This window comes from Ochotona curzoniae, unplaced genomic scaffold (assembly GCF_017591425.1).
Source record: "Ochotona curzoniae isolate NIBS_2020 unplaced genomic scaffold, NIBS_Ocur_1.0 scaffold_1852, whole genome shotgun sequence".
NCBI lineage: Eukaryota > Metazoa > Chordata > Mammalia > Lagomorpha > Ochotonidae > Ochotona > Ochotona curzoniae.
Window position 1 is genome coordinate 54,496,237 of NW_024467087.1, and position 19,606 is coordinate 54,515,842.

General features: G+C 42.5%; 1 protein-coding gene and 2 non-coding genes across 4 annotated transcripts; 2 read left to right on the plus strand and 1 right to left on the minus strand.

Annotated features, from left to right (window-relative positions):
- The first annotated feature begins 779 nt into the window (after positions 1–779).
- On the plus strand, positions 780–885 carry LOC121169553. Its single transcript, XR_005885858.1, has one exon. It is a non-coding gene; the product is annotated as a U6 spliceosomal RNA (small nuclear RNA).
- Positions 886–7,776: 6,891 nt separating this feature from the next.
- Positions 7,777–15,132, plus strand: TAF9B (TATA-box binding protein associated factor 9b). Of its 2 annotated transcripts, none has more exons than XM_040999751.1 (7): positions 7,777–7,876; positions 8,528–8,609; positions 8,930–9,066; positions 9,145–9,279; positions 10,657–10,732; positions 12,223–12,333; positions 13,226–15,132. In XM_040999751.1, the coding sequence occupies exons 1-7, from the start codon at positions 7,823–7,825 to the stop codon at positions 13,390–13,392; spliced, it is 762 nt and encodes a 253-aa protein (XP_040855685.1). In that variant the 5' UTR covers positions 7,777–7,822; the 3' UTR covers positions 13,393–15,132. The 2 variants fall into 2 exon arrangements, with proteins under 2 accessions (XP_040855685.1, XP_040855683.1); XM_040999749.1 differs by having other exon boundaries at positions 7,779–7,876; positions 12,217–12,333.
- On the minus strand, positions 9,286–9,392 carry LOC121169554. The gene has a single exon (XR_005885859.1). It is a non-coding gene; the product is annotated as a U6 spliceosomal RNA (small nuclear RNA).
- Positions 15,133–19,606: the final 4,474 nt, after the last annotated feature.

The window sequence follows — 19,606 nt, forward strand, 5'->3', positions numbered from 1 at the left end:
CAGCTTCTCCGTAGCTGTCTAGTCCCACTGCTCAGTTCTTGAAACAAGTGAACATGAACACAAACTGCCCAGATCTACAGGACAAGGCGAAGCACACTACTAAAGAGGGAGGTCTATAGCAATCAAAGAAGATTTGAAGAGTTGATTGCTATAAACATTTGACATTGCTACTTAAGGAGCTAGAAAAATAAGAACAGCCAAATTAGTAGAAGAAAGTTAACGGAAGAAAAGAAATAACAAAGACTACAGCAGAAATAAATGAGAGACTAAAGAAAACAAGGTAAAAGATAAATGGATCAAAGAACCTGTTCTTCAAAAAGATACGGAAAAAAAATGACAAATTTTTAGGGAGAATAACTAGATAAAATTAGAAAAGACCCAAAAATCAGACATGAAAAGGAAGCCCTTGCAACGACACCACAGAAACACAGGGGACATTAGAAATTGTCATGAACACCTATACACCAATAACGGAAAGCCTGGAATAACTGAACAAATTCCTGGTCACACACAGCTTACTAAGATTGATCCATGAAAAAACTAGAATACTGGAATAAAGAAGTAGAGTAAGATAGCAGCTGGATGAAGCACTCTGGAGACTCAAGTGTGGACAGCTCTTCACACACCACGGCTCTTCAAGAGTCAGGGAAGCCAGGGGAGAGGTCACAAAGCCTGGTTTCAATAGAACAATGATACAAGTTGCATTGAAGCAAGCAGGAAGAACTGCCCACAACATCCTTTCCCAGGCTCCAAGTAGCAAATTGAAAACACCAGATATTGTGCTCGCTTCGGCAGCACATATACTAAAATTGGGACATACAGAGAAGATTAGCATGGCCCCTGCGCAAGGATGACATGCAAATTCCTGAAGCGTTCCATATTTTTATGTTGTATGGTATTGATTTTCATGTGCTTAATTAACCTTATCTGACTAGGATGAATCTGACTTGGTCACTGTACATAATTCTTTTTATATGCTCTTATATTTAGTGCCAGATTTTGTTGGTTATGTTTCCATGTATATTCATAATAAATATTGATATATAATTTTCTTGCAATGCTTTTGGTTTTGATATCAGACAATAGCGGTCTCAAAATAACATGGAAAGTGTTCAACTTCCTATTTATTGGAAGAATTTTTGAGTGATTGATATTAATTCTTGTTTAAATGTTTGTGAAATCCTCCAATACAGCCATCTGGGCCCACGCTTTAAAAATACTAGAAATCATATAAAGTATGTTCTCAGACTGGGATGGCCATTCTCAGCCATCAGCACTAAATTGTCAATCATTAGTGTAGAGAAATGGCTAGGAAAAAAAACAGAATACTAGGGTACTTCAAAAAGCCCACGGAACACTGAAGCAACAACAACAACAAAAAAAAATGTTTATTTTGGTACAAAATAATTTTGAAATATATGTATACAAGGGGACTTCAAAATATTCATGCAAATATATAATGTGCAAAAACTGCATGAATTCCAAAATTAAATATACAAAATATCTTACGATTTACGTGAGCAAATCACAGGAGATGTAATTGTGGACATTAACAACTCATTTTTGACTTGACCTGCAGATGACCTGTTTTTGCTTTGTATCAAGGTAAGGCTGGATTAATATGCAACTTTGCGAACATTGTGACCATGTTAAGGATCCAAAACTCATAATGAACATCAAAGCAATTACAAAGCCAGCACCAGTTCTCTTGTTTGCATTACAAAATTAAGTTACATTTCCTGATTCAGGCTGCAATTAAAACGCTCTATGACCAAACAAAAACCAAACATTTCAGCAACAAGTTTGTTGGTCCCCTACACTGCCCAGCTGATTCTACAAGTTTATTAACTGACATGTTAACTAATGACAATAGAAAAAAAAAGTTCCCTCAAGTTTTTGGGAACTTGGACTTGATAATGGAGCTTCATCTTTTCTTCTTGGATTCTACAGATACAGTAATACTTCAGAAAACATAAAATAAAGGAGTGTTGCTATTTTGTTCAAATACAAAAATATTTTCGTTATCTCTTCATATTCAAGTAGAGTACAAATACAAAAGCAATCACATTCCATTCAGTCCATAAACTTTGTATCAAAGAAAAAAGAATCCACTGACCAATGCATCTTTCAATTTGTTTTTTGATGTTTTTGCTGAAACATAATAAAAAATAAAGTCAAAACATCCTATCAGTTAACAGGAAATTTTTTGATATACACAGTTAGGAGGAATTGAAAGCATTATTTCCATAGTCAGCCAAATTTGAGTCCAACATACTGTGACAAACCTTCTCACCCTTCTCTCCTGTGTTTTTCATTTGTTCCAATATGTTTGGGGCATGCATGCCAAGAAGTGACATAAAACATAAGTTAGGATCTTTTAAACTGAGCTTGTTGAAAACCAAGCAATAGCTTATGAACGAGAGTGGCTAACCTATGCCTTGCAACACAGGCAGAAAGCGTGAGCAGAAAGATTGCTAACATTTTCCAAATAACCAATAGTTGGTTAAACAGAGTATATATAATACTAAAAACCCTGGCCCAGTGTAGTAGCCTCCTGGCTAAAGTTCTTGCCTTGCAAGCTCAAGGATCCCGTATGGGTGCCAGTTTGTGTTCTAGTGCCCCCACTTTCCTTCCAGCTCCCTGCCTGTGGCCTGGGAAAGCAGTGGAGGACGGCCCAAAGCCTTAGGACTCTACACCTGCATGGGAAACCTAGAAGAAGCTCCTGGCTCAGCTCTAGCTGTTGTGGCCAAAAGATCTTCCTCTCTGTCTCTCCTCCTCTCTGTATATCTGACTTCCCAATAAAAATAAATAAATCTTTAGAAAGCAATAATAATAATAACCCATTATTTCCCACTCTGGAGAAGAGTTTGAAGGATTTGCCCTTCAGAGATAAACTATTCAACTGAAGAATCAATTGAAGAATTTGACCCACAAGAACAAATTGCTCAACAGATTCAGAGAAATGAAAAGATCTTAACCTGCCAAACTTACATAATTCTACTAAAAGGGAATGTGATTTGTCTACCCAGGATATGGAAGCTTTCATAAGGAAAGTTGTTGATTACTCTGAGTGTCCTTAAATTACACAGACAACACTTAATAAGATATTTTTGAACCTACTTAAAACATGTGCCTAGATGAGGTCACCATTGCTCCTGGATATAGAAAAGATGTAAAATACTGGGCTACTGTAAATTCATATTTTTCAAATGTGGGACAAAGGGTGGACTTTTGTGAAGCAGCTTAGCAAGCTGAATTAATGCCACCTGCACAGCAGATGGGAGTTGAGTTCTCACTTCCCAGCTTTGGCCTAGCCTCGCTGTCGAAGATCGATCTCTCTTTCTCTTTCTGTCTTTGTCTATCAATGAATTTTTAAAATATGGAGCAAGAAAAAAAAAGTCCTTTAAATTTGGAAACATGTTAAGGATGAGAATAGAGGGGCATCATATGAGATGAGATTCTCCTTGGCAGCCCTGCAGGCACCCAGCTCCTGTCCCACCAGAAAACCGACACAAGTACAGCGGTGGGTGCAGGGGCTTTCCAGGCCTCAGGGGCTAAGAGAAGCTATGAGGTCACCCATCCAGTGGCAGCACCTTAATGCTTGCTCACACGGAGGAAGAGAAACAAATGCAGACTGATGAGCTGCATTCTATCTTAACTGCGACAAGTTGTTCTTTGGATCCCAATCTAAAAGCAGCAGCAGGAAGGTCCCAAGGATGGTGAAGAGAGAAATGCTGTGAAACTTCTCATTCTCTTCTGGGCACCACTGGCCACTGCCAGGGCAGCCATTCATCCCACCCCAGGGACACCCCACTGTGAGCCACCCACCCAGCTGGTACCCTAACAACAAAGTCCAGGGTGGCAGTAGATGGCCGCAGGCTACCAGGAGGTGTTTTGGGAAGGACTAGCCGTCCATGCCCTCAGAACTAAGCACATTCTTACCCGCTCCCCGCATTCATCTCAGTGTACTTAGCACTGGCCACCTGATCTTCAGTGCCCCCCAGATAAATGGATCTCTTGTCTACGGCCATACCACCCTGAAAGTGCCCGATCTCATCTCAGGATCCCCGGTCTGCCACTTCAGGGGTGACCCTCCAGAGTCCCCCTGGTGATGTCCAGGGCTCTCTCAGTGATTCAGTATCAGTAACTCCCCCAACAAAAGGGGACGCCCATAAATCAAAGGCCCCTGTGGAAAGGAGGGTTTTTCATCAGGTCTGCCCACAGGGATTCAGTGAGGGGCACAATCCCTGGCAGATGTCATGGAACTAGACCAACTTCCAACTCCCAGATAACAAGCCTCAGCTGCTGCCTGCCTTTTTGCCCCATGATACACGTTTGGGGACCATCCCTCAAGAAGTATCTCTCCAGCCAGCAGACAATCACGACAATCACACTTCAAATCAATGCCAACTCAGGGGTCCTGTGCCTCCTCTCAGTCCCATGATGTGACCTTGGTGCCAAGTTATGAATGGCTAGTTTGGCAGCTTCCTTCTCCTCAAGGCAAGCTCACTGTTCAGAATTGGTTTCCAGCTGAGTCCAGAAGCCTCAGAGGAATTAATGAAGCTATATGCAGATTATGGAGAGCACAAGAGAATCTGGGTATTATATGGGTAAGCATGTTTTCATTTTCATAATGATGCATTCATTTTTCATGTATTAAATATATCAGTAGCCATCAAAAAATACTATAAATAAATAAGTGAGCCCTTTTTTCCATGAGATACCTCTAACTTGTGATGACATCTGTGTGTTTCTGAATCCTCCCATCTGCAGGCTCACTCTCCAAGCAGCCACAACGGCCGGAACTGAACCAATCTGAATCCAAGAGCTTCTTCCTGGTTTCCCACACAGGTGCAGGGTCCCAAGACTTTTGGCATCCTCCACTGCTTTTCCAGACCACAAACAGGAAGCTGAAAGGGAAGTAGAGCAGCCGGGATACGAACCAGGGCCCATATGGGATCCCAGCACACACAAGGCTAGGACTTTTGCCACTAGTCTACTGCACCAGGCTCATCCAGGGTACTATTGTTTTAAGCCCATATGAACAACTGGGGGCATGGTTAGATGACTAGATGTGGCTGCTGGTGGATATAGCTGTTTATGTGTGTGCGCACTCAGCTGCTGCCATGGACACGAGTGGGGATAGCTCATGTGGTCCCATCTCTGTTGGGACCACATGACTGTTCCTTGTACATTTCTCACCCTCACTGTCAGCAAAGGACACACAAACGCACAAGGTGCTCTGACTCAGTCTCCGAATCTGTATCCACTTTGTCCTGGGCCCTAAGCCCACAGCATATATGATGTATAGACAGAAAGAGCCCAAATGGCTGACAAATAGGTAGTTGACCAATACAAGCTTCTGGTTCTAATTGACAATTTCAGAGAACCAGGAACTCCTACAAGTCTAAAGTCTGCTTTTCCTCATAAGTAGATTTTTAAATTTCCATATTGTTTTTGGAAGGGATGTTTAACTCAGTGTCATCACACTGGATGGACTGCCATCAAGAATCAATCAAATGTGTTCTTGATAAGAGCAGAGATGTATACCCCAAGTGAATATCACATTTGATTGTATTGTTTGACCACCGTCTAAAAGAGAAGGGTATCGCAAAAGCTGCAGGCAGTTCAAAGAAGTATTATTGGAAAAGAAACAGAAGTAGTGAAAATATGCTGTTATACCATGGGACCAAAAGAAACATGTCAATGTTCATTTTTTTGTGAAATATAGGTAATAGCTATTCAGTTGGATGCATATTTACATTTTCCTTTCTAAAGGTTTACAGTTATGAATATTAAGCATGCACAATCACATGACTCAAAATTTAAATTCCCAAGAGTTCAAATAAGTGATTCTGACCAAGGACACAAATATTATAAAAAATGGATTTTCCACACTCCTACCATTACTTCTTACCAATCGCCACTACTAACTAGTCCACTGTTTTATTTAGATAACAGTGTTTATGTAATAAAGAAGTAAATGAGGACATAGTTTCCAGAGAACAGTTATTTACACATATATACACATACTTATAGATTATGTGGCTTTGCAGGGTGTTCTGTTTTTGCGTATCAGGTACAGTTGGGCCAAGCTGCCTCTCTCTAAAGCTTGGTTGCCCTATGGGTGAGGGGGATGTTCATTTTGTAAACAGCATAGATGAGAAACTGTTGCGCAGCAGGGCCTTCTGCAAAAGCCAAATGAATGGCTGGAACAGGTAGGACAGACTTGCTTGGCCTTGAATTTATTTTTGAGATATCGGTTAAAATGTTATTCTCTGTACATCTCCCACTCATCTGGAGGGAGAACATTGTTAACTAGTTTCCCAGCGTTGGCCATGCAGACGCTGAAGAAGGGCGTTCTTGAAGACAACAGATGAATGTTCCGGCTGGAAACAATGTATTGCGAACACGTGGTTGTGGGGGGCCTGAAGCCGTGACGCACCAGTGAACGACGCCGCTCGGAGCGCTACCCAGCAAAGCTCAGGATGGCTTCATCGAGTCCGTCAGATTCTGAAGATGCTTCCGAGGTAAAATAATAATAATAATAATATTAATAATACCCAAAACTGAAGTATTTAGTAAATCTGGGAAACCAGTGAGAGAGAGAGAGAATGTGTGTGTGTATCAGAAAGAGGGAGAGAAAAAAAGAGAAGAGACAGAGATAAGGAAGCCGTTGGAGGTCTTTAAGGAAATCCATAGTTTATGGTTATATGAAAAACGGAGGCGCACTGTGAGAGAATGTATGGGTCGGGGAGGAGTAGTTTCTATAGTTTCAGTAAGGCTTAGGCTTGTGAAGGTGGTAGCACTGGGCAGGGATGTGGGAGGCCCAGGCATTTGACGTGGCACCGGCGGCCCTGCCGGCCTCCGGCCTGGATTGTGTGTGGCTCCCGACGGGAGCACCGGAAAGGCGGCCTGAGCATTGCCAGGCCCAGGTGGCGGGCGCTGGGACACGAAGAGGCAGATGAGCAGAACTCAGAAAGCACTCTGTAGGCCATTTGAAGCCGGAGAGTTGCCTGGTAGGATTTTTTTTTTTTCCAAAAACTACTCAAGCTAAATGGACAGTTGTTAAAGTCATTCCAGCGGGGTCGGGGTTGAGGACCTCCGCAAGGCTACGAAGGACCCCATGAGGGTCTCCTCGGGCGCTGAAAGGAAGCCATTAAACACCCCAATATAGAACTGCAGGGTTCCGGGAGGACCCTTGATGATCATCAAATGCGTTAGCCTTGCGTGTAGTTAACAGCTGAAAGAAGTCCTGATATGTGACCAGCAGGACAGGATTGCGAGATTTAACAAATAAGAAACCGAACACCCGTGCTAAACATCAAAGGAACAACAAATACATCTGTAGTTTATAACGCGAACAAGGTCTGGGACATACTTAATCATAAAAACGAGGTTGCTATTGGCGTGTTGCTTGACAACACGTGTGCACCTAACCCTGGGCCGGGTAGGAAGAAGCAGGAAGGGCCCCCGCGGGCGCGGCAGGTGTTGAGTGCTTCCTGCCGGGGCACCCTCACAGCTGGGGACCAGCGAGCCGCGCGAGGGCCGGCTTCTCCTCTGCCCCGGGTCGCGGAGGTTCCGGGAGGACCCCCCCCCCCCCCCGGCTCCCCGCGCCCCTGCGGAGCCGGCGCCCCTCCACCCCCATGCCCTGCTCCGCCCCCTCGCGGCCCGGCTTCCCGGGCGCCGGCGCCCCGAGCGCCCGGCAGCCCGCGGGCGGCCGCGCTGAGCCCGCCTCCCGTCCCCGCAGGGGTGGAGCCTGAGCGAGGAGTCGCTCGACTGCCCCAGCTCGCTCTCCCCGGATGACGAGGCTCAGGATAACATGGAGTCGAGCAAGATGGCGCCTCCTCCCAAGAACGCTCCGAGAGATGCTTTGGTAAGTGCAAAGGCTGAGAGGCGGGGCGCGGAGCCTGACGCGGCCGGGCACCTGCAGGGCTGAGCCAGGCTGACAGCCTGAGGGGAGCTCGCCGGCTGGCTTTCAGCCCAGCAAAGGAGCGGCCGGCCGGTGGCACAGTGCGATGCGGGCTCCTCCTGGCCCCCATCCCGAGGCGATCTCCTGCCGCCCTGGCCGAGCCCCGCCGGAGGGTGGCTGTTCAACCCACGCAACTGGCCGGCCGCCCAGTTTATCTCCTGGGCCTCGGGCCGCGGGACTCAGACGTCTGGCCCAGTCCTCGAGCCCTGACCCTTGGCGTCCAGGCTTCTGATGTTAGTTTCCCTAACTGCCGCATCGGGAAATGACAGCCAGCTGTGCCACCGCTACCTACCTCCTCTGCGAACGGCCAACCACGGCCTTTTTTCTTTCTCATTCCCCCCACCCACATTAAAAAAAAAAAAAATGAGTAAAAGTTTTTGGTGGGAGCGTATAATGTGAGTTGGGTAATCACTGACACTTGTTAGCACAACCCTGAACAGAGGTTTGAAACATGCAGAAGGGGCCCTTGTATCAAAAACGTGAATACTACCTGCTGGCCAGCCTTGATTTCTGCTGCCTACATTACGTATCTGGCGTTTCTGTTGGAATCCACAGGTGATGGCGCAGATCCTGAAGGATATGGGAATCACAGAGTATGAACCACGGGTCATAAATCAAATGTTGGAGTTTGCCTTCCGTAAGTTCACAAAGCACCCAAGGCTTGCCTAACTTGTGAATTTGAAGAGTTTGCTTTACTATATTTTTTCAACCAAAGCGTGTGAACAGAACTCAGCCTAAAGCACTAACAAATAAGATAAAAAAAAAAAAAAAGAGCTCAGTGTAGAGCGCAGTGAGATACTGCGGTACCTGTATAAAACCTATCCTATGGACAGGACAATTGGCTATCAAAAGCAAAATTTAGCAAACATTTTACAAATTAGCAGAACTTCTTAAGGCAAGTAGCCGTAAATATTAAGCTGTGTTCATGTTTAAGAAAAAATTGTTTTGTTCTTAAAGGCTACGTGACTACAATTCTGGATGATGCAAAAATGTATTCAAGCCATGCTAAGAAGCCTAATGTTGATGCAGATGACGTGCGACTGGCCATCCAGTGCCGTGCTGACCAGTCTTTTACCTCTCCTCCTCCAAGAGATGTGAGCAAGCATTTATTGAAAGGGATGTCTACTTAATCATTTTGGAATTACACTTCTCATAAAGCTTTTCTTCTTTAGTTTTTACTAGATATTGCAAGACAGAAAAATCAAACCCCCTTGCCACTCATTAAGCCATATGCAGGACCCAGACTGCCACCTGACAGATACTGCTTAACAGCGCCAAACTACAGGCTGAAATCCTTCATCAAAAAGGTAAGACTATTTGGTTAGCATTCCTTTCTTTTACGTGTCATCCTTGCGCAGGGGCCATGCTAATCTTCTCTGTATCGTTCCAATTTTAGTATATGTGCTGCCGAAGCGAGCACAACATTCCTTTCTTTTAAAAAAAATGAAAACAAAAACAGAAAGATAAGATACCCATTCAGTAGATTAACGGTTAAGATACTTCTTTATGTGTTTTGGAAAAGCACACAGCGGTCTCCCACCCAGTGGTCCACTCCCCAAATACCCACATCAACCTAAACTAGGCCAGTTCTGAACCCAGGAGCTGGGGACTCCATCTGGGTCTCCCACATGGTGGCAGGGATGCAAGCACTTGAGCAATCCCCGACTGTCTTGTAGGGGAGCTGAGGCAGGGAGCTGGGACTGGGGAGCAGAGCCAGGACTTGAGCCCAAGAATTCAGATATGGGATGCAGACATTCCAGTGATAGCAGCTACACTGAACAGCCACTCTCTGATGAAAGCTTCAGATAATTTACTAGAATGTGTTTAATTTTTAGAACTAAAAGTGCCAGGCGCTGCTCATCTAGCCCAACATTTCCTTCTTTCTTTTTTTGTTTTGTTTTGTTTTAATGTCAGGAAATGGAGTCTGAACTCATTTATGATGGAGTTAGTAGCAAAGCTAAGACTGATTACGAGGGCTTCTAACTTCCGAACTTTCTACTGCACCAAACTTTTTAGTGAGGCGTTATAATAGAGTGAATGATAGACCAATAGGAATAGAGCCTGCTTTCTGAAATACAACCACAGGCTCTCCTATCACTCAAGGTCATCAAGAGACCAGAGTTGTGATGCAGCAGGTTAAGCCGTCAGCTATGGGCATCCCATATGGGCACCAATCTGGTCCTGCCTCCTGTGATAATGGCTGCCTACTAATGCTCCTGGGAAAACAGCAGAAAGTGGCCCAAGTGCTTGGGCTCCTACATGCACATAAGGTGCCTGGCTGAAGCTCTTGGCTCCTGGCTTCAGGTTGGCCCAGCCTTGGTCCTTGCTACCATCTGGGTAGTGAACCAGGGATTGAAGATCTCTCTCTAACTCTGAATTTCGCATAAATAATTTTTTTTAAACAGATTTTTAAAATCACAAGAAAGTCTGCTGTTAGGCTAATTCAAATAGGACTCTTCCTTAAGTACTGTATAGTGCTGTCTACTTCTCTTTCATCACACATTTGCTTATGAAAACTTTAGTTTGAATATTGGGTTGGGAACATTGGTAAAATAAAAGCAGGACAGTCCACCATGGTTTATCCATTAATTAATTCATAATCTCAACAATCAGACTTTCACTCTTGGTAAATATATGTCTAATCTTAGCAATATTAAAACTAGTTTGTTTCTTCAATCCCCCAGGGACCTAACCAAGGAAGACTAATTCCTCGCTTAAATGTTGGTGCTGTCAATAACAGGCCTACCACTCCTACTCTAGGTAAGTGAGAGGGGGAAATGATTTTTCTGACTGGCAAAGAAGTACCTGGGCCTTTGGTTTTGAACTGTAATCCATGTCAAAAGGTGAGTCACTAACTCCTGTATTTGTGTTGCCATTGATAATTTGACTTGTCCTCTAGTAAAACTATAAACAGTCAGACTTAAGCATGAGAAAGCCATGAGGAATATCTGATCCCGTAGAGGAAGGGCTCGCCTCTGAGTCTAGGAAACACTAGGATCCATTTCTGAATATCTTTGTCTTCAGTAACTCTATCCCTGAATGGACTGTTTCTCGGAGGAAGAGAAGTATTCGCGTCTGCATCCCCAAGGAAAAATTGGAAACAGACACATTTGTATAAGGCTGTTTTTTGAGAGAGCAGTGACATCGGTATTCATATGAAGTCTTGGAAAATTTATTCAAATTTATGTTGAGGACCTGTTAGGAGCAAAGCACAGGAGCAGTATGCTCCCAAGGCTAAAGGATGTTAACCAAGGCTTCTGATCTAGCATATGGGATAAGATCCTACTAATAGGGCCCGGCAGTGTGGCCTAGTGGCTAAGGTCCTCACCTTGAATGTGCTGGGATCCCATATGGTCGCTGGTTCTAATCCTGGTGGTTCCACTTCCTCTCTTATCTCTCTATCTCTATATCTGACTTTGTAATAAAAATAAATAAATAAATAAATAAATCCTACTAATAGGACTCCTACGACATGTCAAGGAAATGCCAGAGGCAGGAGGTGGGACTTGTGACAAAACAAATCAAGACATTTTCTAAATGTTCTAAATGGTTCTTAAGTAGAATTTAGATGATGAAGGGCTCGGACTAGATTGGTACTATTATCCCCAAGATCTTTGTCTGCTTGGAAAGTCTCTGAACATAGGACAGCAGTAAATATTTTGATTACTTAGGGACCTCAAAGATCAGCTGCTTTTGTTAGATGCGTGTTGGCTTAGCATCATGGGCACAGGAGGAATCTTCTAATTCTCAGCAAGTGACAAAGATTGGAAGTACCACTGAAGTAATTGATAGAAAGCTTGCCTTCCTTCTAGTATGTTATTCAAACTCTCTATGGCTACATGTAGCTAGAACTTAGTACTTACTGTATTCCAGATGCTTCATGAAGCGTTTCACATGGATCATTCACTTAATTTTCAAAAGACTTTTTTTTTGTTTATTAAATGGATAGTCATCCCCATTTTACAGATGAGAAAACTGAGGCACAAAAAGATTAATCATTTCCCCAGGAACACTCAGCTAATGGGGCATAAGAGTTTGGATTCAAACGCAAGCATGTGGGCCCAGACCTACATTCTGTAGCATCATGTGCTTTTCAAGAATTCCTTTGCTCCTATTTCTACTGATTGTTTTTCTCATTTTTCATTGGTTTCCTGTGCTTTGAAGGTAGTATGTGGTAAGCTAATGGGAAAAGTATATAAATATGTATGGGAAGTCATCTAGATAACATGATCTGTTAATTATAGCTACAGCAACCCCACAAACAGCGCCTGTTCCAAATAAAGTTGCAGCTCCAGGATCAGTGACAAGCCAAAGATTCACGGTGCAGATTCCACCTTCTCAGTCTACGCCTGTCAAACCAGGTAAGGTGATTCCGGTGGAGGAGCAGTTTGTGAATATTTTACAATTGTGTTAACAGTCTTGTGTCCCTATAGCAAGGGGTACATTGTTTTCATACCACTGAAGGGTGGCAACCCTGCTGTGTATCTGGTTTCTTCAGAGGGCTCTGTGGACCCGCTAAAAAGCATATACAGCTTTACATATATGTGACATTTGGAGGTGGAGAGGTGAGAATGTTTAGGATGCTTGTCACATTCTCAACATTGTGAACTGAAAAGGTAGGGTCTGTAAAGCTCAGGCGTGCTCAGGGAAAAGCACTTAAAGTAAAAGCTTAAAAAAAGAATACAAGTTAGTGATGAGTGTGAAGAAACTGTGCCTTTATAGGAGACTGACGTATGTGTGCATATACATGTGCATATGTACACAAATATTTACATACACGGTTGGAATAATACAAGAGTTCTGTTAAATCAGTTTATTAATGCCTGTATTTATATTTTACACCTCTGAAAACTGATTGCTTATAAACAATTTATATAAAATATTGGCCTGTGAGAACCTTGATCCCTGACCTTGAATAGGTACCTCTAGCATATTCTATGATGAATCCAGGGCACTGCTTTCCATGACTTTAAGTACTAATGAAAATTTCAGACAGTTGTTATGTTAAAGTAACAGAATCTCTTTACCCTTGCACTAAATGTGGTTAAACAGATTTACTTTCTGCATACATAGAAGATTGCCCTGTACTCCATAAATATAACTGTTATATGTCAATAATAGTAATGCCGTTATCATTACCTATGTTATCAAAATTATATTTGGCATTGTTACATAGTTCTGTTTTGTTACATAGTCTCTCCTTTTGATTCTGGGTAATTCATATTTTGGGGGCGCTTTTTTCCCCGTTTACAGTTACTCCAACAACTTCTGTTCCAAATGTTCTGATTAACCCTTCAATGATTGGGCCGAAAAATATTCTTATTACTACCAACATGGTATCATCACAGAACGCGGCCAACGAGTCAAACCCATTGAAGAGAAAGCATGAAGATGATGAGGACGACAATGATACCATGTGAATAGTCTAGACGCATTTCCAAAGTGAAACAGTTTTTGAGCCTAGAATACTGAACTAGACCATTCTGTATCTTAAATTTTGTCTTAGAAAAAATGTAGCTGCAATATTTTTCATATTAGTTCAAACTGTTGGATTTCTTTAATAAGAATACAATTCTTACTAGGCTTTAAGTACTTGTTTCTTAATAATTTTATTAACATTGAGGCCTACCATGGCATTTTGAGAAATCAGAGTTTTACCACGTCACTGACAATCTGCCTAATCTTTAACAGCATAACTTCTAACCCGCATTTAAATATTGCCTTCTTTTATAAGATAAAAGTCACTTTTATTGTTACTAGCTTTTTTGAACAAATTTCTCAATTTAAGAAACATTTTTGGCTAGGACAGATTTAGGATTACAAATCTATTTTGATTGTATTTTAACTTGTTTCTTGGTTCTAACTTTCCACCTCAATTCCCTTACAAGATCCCATCCATTTGTTGTACCCTTACCATATAGGTTTTAAGTTTCTTCCTGTTGCTCTTAAATTCAAACGGCCATAAGTGGAATTTTAAAAATATCATTCTTGATAATGCAACCATCATTTTCATATTTTGAAAATATGTTCTACATGCCTCATGGTCTATGGTTCAACTTTTACCTGAAGCTTTGCATTTGCTTTCTGGTTTTGAATCCAAAGCAGAGCAGTTGAACTTCGACCCTTGTGTTTTATGCCTGTTAAGCTTTATTCTGCTTTGACAGGTAGTTCTGGGTCAGTTACATTTGTTCCAATGTTCTATTCCAAGTTGATAAGTCTACCATATTTCACATTTCCAAAATTTAACAAAAAGAGGGTATAGCCTAAAATCCGCCATGGTGAATATTTAAACAAGACAAAACCACTGAAGAGCATTTTCTTCTTTTCTACCATGCACATACATGCTTTCATCACTACTGCTTGAACACTCCTAGCGGCGTAATTCAGATCATACTTTCAGCTGGTCACATGCAAGAGGGGATCAAACCTGGGAGTAGACTCCAATGTTTTTCCTGTCTCTGCAGCTTGATGCAGCTTCCATTTAGGTGTAAAATCACATTCCGCATTTCCCATTTGTCCACACCTAAAATTCTCAACTGGGAATGGCTGCAAAGCTTTTGACATCATAAGCAGCCCTTGTTTCTGTTTAAGTTCAATATAGAAATGCTTTTGCAAAATCTGAAGTAAAGTTTCACAACGTAATTTAGAATTTATGGCCAAGGATCCTGAAAACGTAAATGGAAGTTTCATCGTGGGGTAGTGCTTGATATGTCTGAGAGAATCTCACTAGAGAGAAATGTATCAGCACAATCTGAATATGTCTGAGTGTTCAGGAAAGAGGATGTTGAATTGACAAGAACCAATCTGATCAGCAATAGGAGAGAAATGCTCATTACATTGCACAGGATATCATTTCTTGAATGTTCTCAGGGAGGCAGCATGTCAGAAGGCCTAGGTTCCAGTCCTGGCTCCATCACTTACCAACTGTGTGACCTTACTTCACCTCTGAGCCTTGTTCTCTTCACTAGTAACAGGAAAATAACACCTGTCCTGCCTACCTCACAGGGATGTTGTGAGGTGTCATTTGTACACATTCTTGCAAAGTTGTAAAATGCTAGATACCTATATGGGATTATTACTATTATATTTGTTCTAAGATTATTAATAAAACTTTGAGCAATTGGTGATCTTTCATTTATGACTGACTGAAGGGAGTCAAGGGAAATGAACAAGACCAAACAATTCTGAGAGCAATAAAATAATCAAGTTTTACTCAGTGGATGAACTCATAGTACGCTTGTTTGCTTTTTTGTGTAATCAGCCCATGTCTGACTCATAATGAAGCAAAATGAAAGTGAGTGAATCAGGGTGTAAGTAGGTTGAATGAAATCACATGCTGTTTTTAAGGGATATCTATACCCTTTAAATCTTAATTCAGCTTGTCATCTGGCTGTTCTCTTAGCAGATCAGATCATGGTAGGTTTGCTCTTTTGTGTAAAGACTGCTTACTCTGGCATATCTCCCCAGATCTAGCTGCTAGAGTTAATTTGAGGCAGCTTTCTTGGCCTCCAGCCTCCAGGTAGAATTTTTTTTTTTAAAGATTTATTTATTTATTGGGAAGTCAGATATACAGAGAGGAGGAGAGACAAAGGAGACAGAGAGGAAGATCTTCCGTCCGATGATTCACTCCCCAAGTGAGCGCAATGGCCAATGCTATGCCGATCCAGAGCCAGGATTCAGGAACTTCTTCCAGGTCTCCCACAGGGGTGCAGGGTCCCAAAGCCTTGGGCCGTCCTCCACTGCTTTCCCAGGCCACAAGCAGGCAGGGAGCTGCATGGGAAGTGGAGCTGCCGGGATTAGAACCAGCGCCCACATGGGATCCCGGGGCGTTCAAGGCGAGGACTTAAGCCACTAGGCCACGCCACCAGGCCCTTCTTCATTTTTTAAAATGGAGATTAGGGTTTTTTTTACAAATAGGCATATATATGAAGAAACTCCAAAAAGCTCATGAGAAAATAGAATGAAAAGACTGAGTGGAGAAGGCACATCTGGGGCCTGGCACAGAGGCACAGCACTGTCACCTGCAGTGGTTACATCATATAGGTGCCACATCCTGGCTATTCCACTTCCAATACTGCTCCCTGCTAGTGTGTGTGGGCAGGCAGTGGATGACAGCCTGAGTGAGCCCCTGCCACGCATATGGCAGATCCAAAGGAAGTTTCTGAGTCCTGGTTGAGGCCTATCCTAGTGCCAACCCTGTAGCCATTTAGACAGCGAATGAGTGGATAGAAAACCTCTCTGCCTGTCCCTTCTTCCACTGTGCCTTTCAAATTATTTTTAAAGATGGCAACATCCATGTCATACCTAGCTCCTGACTGCAGCTTCTTGCTAACCCAGGCCCTGGGAGACAGCAGTTATGCCTCAAGTAATTGGGTTTCTGTCTCACACATGGAAGACCTGAATTGAGTTTCCAGCTCTCTGCAGCTTTTCCATACACTGCCCAAATGACTCCAACAACCAGAGAAGGGCTAGTCCAGAATCAGGAACTTCTTCGAGTCTCCCACATGCTTGCAGAGGCCCAAGCACCACTTACTTCCCAGGACATTAGTAGGGGAGCTAGATCAGAAGTAGCGCAGCAGATATTAACTGGTGCTCATATGGGATGCAGGTACTGCACACAGTGACTTTACCTACTATACCACAGTGCTGGCCGTTCTCAAAATTTTTTTTAAAAAAAGCTTATTTTGATACAAAAAATTTGAAATCCGTTTCTTTTTCAAAATCTGTTCAAGTTCCTCATATATTGGGAACCAGCATGCTAATCCTCCACCTGTAGCACTGGCATCCCGTATGGATAATGGTCCAAGTCCCAGCTGCTCCCCTACTGCAGCTCCCTGCCTACTGCCTGGGAAAGCAGCCGTAGATGGTCCAAATCCTTGGGCCCCTGCATCCCAAGGATTTCTTGGGCCCCGAAGAAACTACAAACTTCTGGCTTTGGATCAGCTTAGCTCCAATCTTGTGGTCATTTGGAGAGAGAATCAGTAGATGGAAGATTTCTTTCCTCCTCTTTGTATATCTATCTCTCAAAAGAATAAAAAGGGATTTTAAGTCCCGCAAATATTTCCTGAGAGTAAAAAAAAAAAAAAAAACAGTTTACAAGGGTGAGCAACATTTTACCAGTAAATTTATAATTGTTGGGAAGCCATACCTTGAACTAAGTTTATAAATAAACTGTCATTTGTTTTCTACTTTTCAAAAAAAAGATTTTTAAAAATTTATTTGAAAGACAGAATTATAGTGAGGACAAAGAGAGCTTCCATGTGCTGGTTCACTCCCCAAATAACAAGGGCAAGCTGAGCTGATCCAAAGCCAGGAGCCAGGAGCTTGTTCCAGGTCTCCAAGTGCATGCAAGGGCCAAAGGACTTGAGCTATCTTCCACTGCTCCCCCAGGTCACAAGCTGGATCTCAAGTAGAGCAGCTGGGGACCCAATGTGGGAACCCACTTAGCATGCCAGTGCCAGAGGATTAGCTTGCAATGCCACAGTGCCTGCCCCTTCCACTCTTTTCTAAGTTTTAAGTTCTCTCAGGATAAAAAATACTTTATATTCCCTCAACTGTGCCTTATATACATTGTACATACTGAGTACTCAAATATTGGGCTAATTCCCAAGACTGGAGTTTCCCCATTGGTTTTTTAGATTAACAATCCAATAAACTGGAGGAAGATCACAGACCCAGAGTCTAATAAAAAGTAATCAAAAGCAGCACTCTAGAATTGATGGAGAATACTGGCAATGGTACAGTTACTGGGTGGATGGATATTTTCTCTATAGTTCCTTCAATTCCTCTGTATGCTTGATATAAAATGTTGGAAGGGAAGTTAGTCAGCAGGAAAGAAGCTAACATTTTGCTAAAATTCTAGTCCAGCAATGACTTTAATTTGCTGGGTCTATGGATGGTGTCTCTAGGTATCATTCTGCAAGCCTAGATTAGAATTCCCGATTTTGCTCAAACCATTTCTCGAAACATTAAAATTAGCTATAACGTTGGGGACAGCATTAACTGAAACATGAAATAAGAACAAAATTGAAACTTCCAAAGTTTTGTGTTATTTAAAGCATCTACTGAAATTTCCTTTTACTGCTCTTCCCCAATTAAGCCAAAAAGTCCAAGTATAGGAGGGGCCTTATTCAGGGGAGGCACAATATTAAAGTGTCAGCCAAACTTGAACTTGAGTTCTTGCAGATTATTCTGACAGTTCTTCCAGGTAAGATATACCTGTTGTATATAAAATGCCCAGCAGAACTGATAGTTAAATATGTTCTTTCCAATCATATTTACCTCTATTCTTTCCCGAAACTCCCTTATTAGAATGACCGGAAGACATAGGAAGGGAAAGTTATAAGGGGAAAGAACTCCATTGATAATGAAAGACACTGCCTTCCAGTCTGAGACAATGTTATCCATGCAAAAATTCTATAGAGAGCTCTCCATATCCATGGATTTGCATCTGAAGATTCAACTAACCACAGAAATCAATTTTCTAAAAACTACTAAACACGGTGCAGCACCAGGGCAGATTGAGAAGCGTGGCGCCAGGATCCTGTAAGGACACTGGTTTGAGTCCTGGCTGCTCCACTCCTGATCCAGCAACCTACTATCGTCCTGAGAAAGCAACAGAGGATGGTCAAGTGCTTGAGTCCCTACACCCACCCACACGGGAGCTCCAGAAGGTCTCCCAGCTTTGGAACTCTGGCTCTTATGGCTACTTGGGGAGTAAGCCAGCAGATGGAAGATTCCCTCTCTTCCCCCAGCCACCTCTGTTACTCTACCTTTCAAATAAGCCTTAAAAATAAATCTTGAAAAAAATTCTGAATTGCGTTAAACATGACTGTCAGGATTCAGCTGAAGCTGCCTGCTGCCTTGACACCATCATCTCATGTGAGGCCCAGATTCAAGTCCCTGCTGTTCCATTTCCAGTCCAACTCTTTGTTAATGTGCCCAGGAAAGCAACAGCAGACAGTCTTAGTACTCGGGTCACTGCCAGCACAACGCAGCTGCTGCAGCCATTCAGGGATGAACCAGTGGATTGAAGATTTGTCTCTCCCTATATTTCAAATCAACAAATTTTTTTAAAAAGTTATAGTAAGAATGAATGGACTTTTTTCCTCATCATCATTACCTTTAATACATCTTTAATTACCATGCACATACTATGCCTGCATCTCAAAGTGACTGGGTTCAATCCTTATTTCCAGCTCCCAGTATAGACCTTGGGAGGCAGGAATGTAAGGCTGGATTCTTGCCACCTGGTTCCTGACCTCAGGCCCCCAGCCGCTGGGAACATGTGGGGACTAACCAGTGAATGGCAGTTTGCCGTCTTTCTTTGCCTCAGATAATTAAATAGGTTTTTAAACATTAACAGATTTATATTCTTGAGGGTATTGAGACATTTACAGTTCTGGCAGTTTTGGGAATGAAACTGACAGTCAAGTATGTAGCAAAGAGAAAAATGTATTCTAAATAATTTTAAATACAATCATAGCATTCTACCTTGCTCAACTGCAAGCAATATTTATAATGCAGACTTCTGATCTCAACTACAATGACACAACTATGCCAAGGAATGTCTGTAAGACTATATGGAACAGAAGCTGTAAGAGTTCAATCTTTTGTGGTAGCTAAGCAAGGACA

Coding starts and splice junctions, on each gene's coding strand:
- TAF9B (XM_040999749.1), top strand. CDS start 7,823: ATGGAGTCGAGCAAGATGGCGCCTCCTCCCAAGAACGCTCCGAGAGAT. Junction 7,877..8,527: donor ACGCTCCGAGAGATGCTTTG/GTAAGTGCAAAG, acceptor TGGAATCCACAG/GTGATGGCGCAGATCCTGAA. Junction 9,280..10,656: donor TGAAATCCTTCATCAAAAAG/GTAAGACTATTT, acceptor TCAATCCCCCAG/GGACCTAACCAAGGAAGACT.